Raw genomic sequence first — 6,028 nt, forward strand, 5'->3', positions numbered from 1 at the left:
TAAGATAACTCAAGCCTACAATTGCTGAAGGTCAGTATGTTCATAAAATTTACAATATCGTTCCTCAGTAACAAGCATAAGCATCACAATTCGCAGCAAGAACATAGACTCCCAGTTTCTTATTGGTTATCTGAAGAATAGCAGCAGTCTCCGTCTGCACTATACACTCATGTTAAGACCTCTTGTATTGTAACAAATCGACCCTGTTCTATGGAAACTTGAGCGGCAACTCCTATAGCCACAGATATCAATCCATCAGTTAAATCGACTTCAGGTGCCTGCGCGCCTCTAGCCCTAATGGCATGCAAGAAGTTCAGGTGCTCCAAGTAGCTTGAACCATGATGCAAACCGTCATATCTGAAAGGTGATTGAAATTTTCATAAGCATTCTGGTAGTGAACCTATGACAGGATGGCAGAGCTCATCCTGTTTCCAATTTCAGTGAAGCTAAAGAGACTCGCTATTCTGTGGTTCTGGTTTATGACGAGATAGACAAACTAGTTGTGCTTCTTTCGAAGTGGCAGAATTTCTTGTCCGACAGGAATTTTCAACCCAAGTCTCATTACGAGTCCTCCATAAGCAACCTCTTTGTGTTGTAAAACACATGGGTAAGGCTGCAATAGGAATATAGGATCCACTTTACACGAAATGTGGCAAATGAAGGGCGAATGATGTGGTTAATTACATCTAATGGTGTGAACATGGGTTTAAGTGAAACTATGATCAATATCTCCCCTTATCTCTACTTATGAAGGTTCATTTACATTGTAACCGGGATTATCTCCAACCAAACAAGGCGTTAGAAATAAAGCCACTTACTTTATTCGATCATCTACTGTTTTTATAGTCTGTACACCCTCCCTGCCTGCCACACGAGTTCCAAACCTCACGATGCCTTCAGGAACAAAGGCCTCACCCTGAAAGAAATTAGCATGCAGTCAGAAGTATAGTAAATGAAATTGTGAGTAATTTGAAAGTCAGTTGGTTGTTTAAACTTTAAAGGTTAGATGAAACAGTGTCGCACAATTAATTTAGTGAGAAAGCTCTACTTCCCCATTAGTTACAAATTAATATCGCTTTAACTAATGGGTAAATGGGTATGTCTCACATGTTCAATGTGTGAGGGCGTATCTTGAACAACCAACTATAGATGAAATTAGTTCAACTTGATACAAATATCACCTTTCCCTCATCACCGACGACGGATATTTCCTGCTCATTTTTACTTCCTTCCGCAAACATGCATAAGTCGAGAGCCCCACGGGATCCATTATCAAACTCCACAATCACATATGCGTTGTCAATAATATCAGGCACCTGTGTACCAATACAACGTCATTATATTTCTTGAAGTATACATCAAGAAGATGAAGCAAAAAACTAGAGAGAAAGAACATATTTTACACAGTTCTTACACACAGAGCTTGAATTCTTACTAATTTTATCTTCAGAGCCTCAGAGGCTCAGAGCTACCACGCCGAACCTACCCCAAGAACTAAGTTGTCATCCTACACTAACGGCAAAACACACTACCGACCCAGCTCAGACTGACCATGAACACGACATTCATGATTACTTTTTTAAGTTCAATAAAAATTAAGATATTCCACCTTTTTCGTTGTTTTCCCAATTCATATTGACGATCTTATACGAGGAATCATGTTTAGTGACTCCAGATAACTTTAGACTAATACTTGATCATTGGTAGCGATTAGCGAAGTACGATTGGTAGAGAAGTATGATATTTTAAATCAATGAAGGGGAAAAAACAAGGAGTCCTCAGATGCAAACATTACAAAAAATTCTTCCGTACAAAGGTAATCAGGCACCATTAGAGAATATCTCTGCTATCCGATCACCAGCTCTTATTAACCGTGAATGATACGTGTTTTGGAATTGCATCCATGATCTACCAAGGTTTCCAACCCTAACATCATCAAGCTGTTATGAAAAAGTTTTCACAGTCCTTCCTACCAATAGCCCTCAGATTTCTTTGGTCACCGCAACTCCCTTGTCTCTCTTGCCCAAAAGGTAGGTTCCTAAAGCCATAAAGTAACCTCAAACTTTCTTCTCTGAATGAATTCAGGCACCACATAGAAATCACCTATTTTTCTCAGCAGAGTAGATCTCCTCTCCTCTGAGAAATTCCATAGAGTCTTAGATGACACGCTTCTATCGCTTTAGAATTGAAATAAAATCTAAACGTGAAGAAAGATAAATCTAAATGTTTATTATCTCAGTCCTTTAGTATGGCTGATGTTGACACTTGACAATTCACATTTTGTAGCATTTGTTGATTAACATAAAATACTACTATCAGTTCTCAGTCACCTCAGAATAGAATACTCTAGAAAACAAAATAAGCGCAGCATAGTGACCTGCCCAACTGTGATAAACCACAGCCAGGACAGCAAAGGGATTAAATTCCAGACTGAGATAAAGGGGTTTTAGAGAGGTGAAGTTCACCAAACAACTTCTGAGTGCAAGAGAATACCTTCCCATCATAGACTTCATCCTTGTGATTTACATCCATGGCTCCGGAAGCCATTACACGAACAGGATTTGCACCCGCAAACAATCTCATGAGATCAAAGAAATGACAGCACTTCTCCACCAGTGTCCCTCCTGAGTTAACATTGAATCGGTTCCAGTTGTTTACCTAAAGAGATAAAAAAGTATCACAAACAGACAAGTATTATTGCGATCCGTGAGAAATCTTGTACTACTTACCTAACCAAGAAAGGGAACCTATCCTCATGTATTGCCACCATTCTGAGTTGGCCATTTTATGATCTTTAGTCTTCATTTTACATTTAATTGTGAAATGATCTCAACTCTCAAGCTAACTTATAAAATCGTAACTTACTAAAGAAAGGGGACCAAGAGTCAACAAGGATTATACCTATACATAAAAGCACCTGTACTACTTACCTTGACCAAGAAAGGAAACCTATGCTCTCGGATTGAGACCATACGGACTGGACCTACATCCCCACCCCTGACTAATTGTATTAGCTTGGCAACTGGCGGCATATATCTGTACTCCAAACCTACTTGCACCATCATATCTTCCCGTTTCTTCGCTGCATCTACCACCTAATAGACTCAGCAGATCATAAAGTAAGCCCATCATTTGGATTAAACATCCTAAAACAATGCCTGCCAACAATTTTTTCGCTTTCCAAAATATATCTCAAATATTTGACCCTCATCTCAGAAGCAGAATCTCAAATTGTCAAAATACACAAAGGCTTAGTAGTATACCTGCTTGCAATGAGAAACAGTGGTGCAAAGAGGTTTCTCCACAAGAACATGATGAGGCTTAGGATGCGCAATAATGTCCATAAGAATCTCAAAATGGGTCATATTTGGTGATGACACGATCAACACATCACACAGCTCACTGTCCAACAGCTCCTTGTGCCCTGAAAACACCTTCTCAATCAAAACACCCCATCAACTACTATTTTCCATCAATACAACAACAACAACAACATTACCCGGTGCCCCATTAGCTCCCACAAACTGCGGGGTTAGGAGGTTGTTTCCAAATTACTCCGTACCTAAAATGAAAATTGCGGCGAGAAGTGTGTTAGAAGATATTACGGTATATTACAATATACCGTAATCGGAATAATATAATATTATGAATAAAGTTATTATATGTTGCCTATAATAGTTGATACGATTTAGAACTCGGGAGTACTATAAATGTCGAGACAATGTAATCATTCGAGACACGAACTATTATCAATAATACAACGATTACCTTTATGCATTCTTTCCTCTACGATTCTAATATGGTATCAGAGCCTCACGCTCTTGAGGCCTAAAAACGATCTTCCGCTGCCCTGCCGGAGGGACTAATGAATTATGGTGCCCTCCGGCGGGATTACGTTACCGCTGATTCAATTTTTCTATTATTTTCATCTACTGAAAAAAAAAAAAAATCGATTCTTTTCATGGGTTTATGCGTTGCTCACAAACCATGAACAAGACTTTCATTATCATGACCTACGTACGTATTGATTCACATCAAGCAAAGATTTCTAAGAATTCGAAAAGATCTGTACATCCTGATTTTCGTGGAATTCTTATACTTTTGCTTTATTGGCGATTTACGAGAAATTCGGTCTGGCGAGTCCTATACGCATCGACTGGCGAGTTACGCACCGATATTTGTCAAGTTCGAAAAAATGCGACGTTCTTGACAACGAAATTTCAACGATTTGGTGGGTTCGAAAAGCGACGACGTTCCCGCCCGACGAAACCGATTCGAAAAGCGCCGTTTCTCTTTGTCTACCTTGCAAACCCATGGAAATTTAGACAAATTACCATGGATTTGAGGGGATGTTAGAAGATATTACGGTATATTACAATATATCGTAATCGGAATAATATAATATTATGAATAAAGTTATTATATGTTGCCTATAATAGTTGATACGATTTAGATCTCGGGAGTACTATAAATGTCGAGACAATGTAATCATTCGAGACACGAACTATTATCAATAATACAACGATTCTTTATGCATTCTTTCCTCTACGATTCTAATAAAGTGCATCAAATGACAGGTACTTCACACTAGAAAGACGCGAAGTCACTTCATTCCATCGTAATATATAACCAAAGAATAATAAGTCTTTGTCTCCATTGGAAATAAAAATGCACGCCCTGTGTCCCGGTCATTTGCATCCATTTGTTTAACTTTCTATATTAGGTATGTTTTTTTTTTTATGAATTATTTGATCATACACATACATTATGTCCACTTGTCATCCACTAACAACCACTACAAATGATCCACTCACCCTTTATTTAGTCTTTATGCTAAAACCAAAGCTAAACAAATGATAGGACAGAAGGAGTACTTTTTTTCATCAACAAAAAAATAAAATTACCCAAGTGCCTCAAAAGCCCTCAACGACCCCCCCGGCCCCCGCAAATTATATTTGTGAGGTGATGGGGTCGAATGTACGCAGTCTTATCCCTTTGTTAGCAACGAGTTGAATCAAATAAGCAAAAAGAATGTAAAGAGGTACCTGAAGGGGCCAATTGAAGGAGTTGGCCAGCTCAACGGCGGCACGTTGAGAAGGGAGATGAGGATCAGCGATGCATACGACGGAGACGCGGAGGTGACGGAGGTGGTAGAGGTTAATCAGGTGTTCTCTACCCATCATTCCTACTCCTATAATCCCATACCTCACTATCTTCTCCTCCGTCATCGTTGTTGATAGCGGAGTGTGATGATGTTCAAATTACATAGCACAATGAATGACTTGTATTCTTTAAAAAATTATGGGTTTTTCTGGTTCACTTCTACTTTTTCGAATTTGACATGATAAGATTCGCTTTTTTAAAATATTATTGGTACCCCTAAATTTAATAAAAACATTTTTAAATGCCCAAAATACTCTAATACGCCTCTTTTAAATGTTTAGTTTATACATTTTGGATTGATTTTTTGGCAATAATTTGTCACGGCATTAACATAAACATCGTTTAGTTAATTGTAAACATATTCTTTTTACAAAATTTAACAGTTTAAAAATGTGATTTTTAGTGGTTTGGGTGTTTTTAGAGCATTTTAAAAAGTTTAGGGGTACCATTGATGGTTTCACAAACGCAAGGGTACCACGTAGAATTCGAGAAAACACATGGGTACCACATAGAATAACCCAAAAATTATTCTTCGGTTATCTGTTTCACAAATTCTCATTTGTGAAGGTCAATATCCGTCACAAATTTATGACGGGTCAAAAAAACCCACATAGGAGGATAAAGACTAGTCATTTGTGATTTTAAATGCATTCTACTTTTTGTCTTATCTACCCATGTGGGTGATACTTGGCCCGTCACAAGCTTGTAACGGATATATCCGTCATAAGTGAGACCTATTGTGTCGATTTATCTTTAGTTAGGCACAAAGAATGACTAAAGACGTGGTATTATTATTGAGTGGTAGGTGGACAATAGGGTAAGTCAATGATCAAATTACCTTCGAAATCAATCTCAAAAGGTAAAC

General features: G+C 38.2%; 1 protein-coding gene across 1 annotated transcript; it reads right to left on the reverse strand.

Annotated features, from left to right (window-relative positions):
- Positions 1-5,316, reverse strand: LOC141638516 (uncharacterized). Its single transcript, XM_074447927.1, has 7 exons — positions 5,046-5,316; positions 3,264-3,434; positions 2,931-3,095; positions 2,494-2,658; positions 1,182-1,316; positions 819-916; positions 1-357 (listed from the first exon to the last, which is right to left on the reverse strand). Exons 1-7 carry the CDS (start codon positions 5,226-5,228, stop codon positions 168-170), a joined length of 1,107 nt encoding a protein of 368 aa, XP_074304028.1. The 5' UTR covers positions 5,229-5,316; the 3' UTR covers positions 1-167.
- Positions 5,317-6,028: the final 712 nt, after the last annotated feature.

Source organism: Silene latifolia, unplaced genomic scaffold (assembly GCF_048544455.1).
Source record: "Silene latifolia isolate original U9 population unplaced genomic scaffold, ASM4854445v1 scaffold_20.1, whole genome shotgun sequence".
Classification (NCBI taxonomy): domain Eukaryota; kingdom Viridiplantae; phylum Streptophyta; class Magnoliopsida; order Caryophyllales; family Caryophyllaceae; genus Silene; species Silene latifolia.

Coding starts and splice junctions, on each gene's coding strand:
- LOC141638516 (XM_074447927.1), bottom strand. CDS start 5,228: ATGACGGAGGAGAAGATAGTGAGGTATGGGATTATAGGAGTAGGAATG. Junction 3,435..5,045: donor CCTTCAATTGGCCCCTTCAG/GTACCTCTTTAC, acceptor TTGATTGAGAAG/GTGTTTTCAGGGCACAAGGA. Junction 1,317..2,493: donor ATGAAGTCTATGATGGGAAG/GTATTCTCTTGC, acceptor ATTGGTACACAG/GTGCCTGATATTATTGACAA.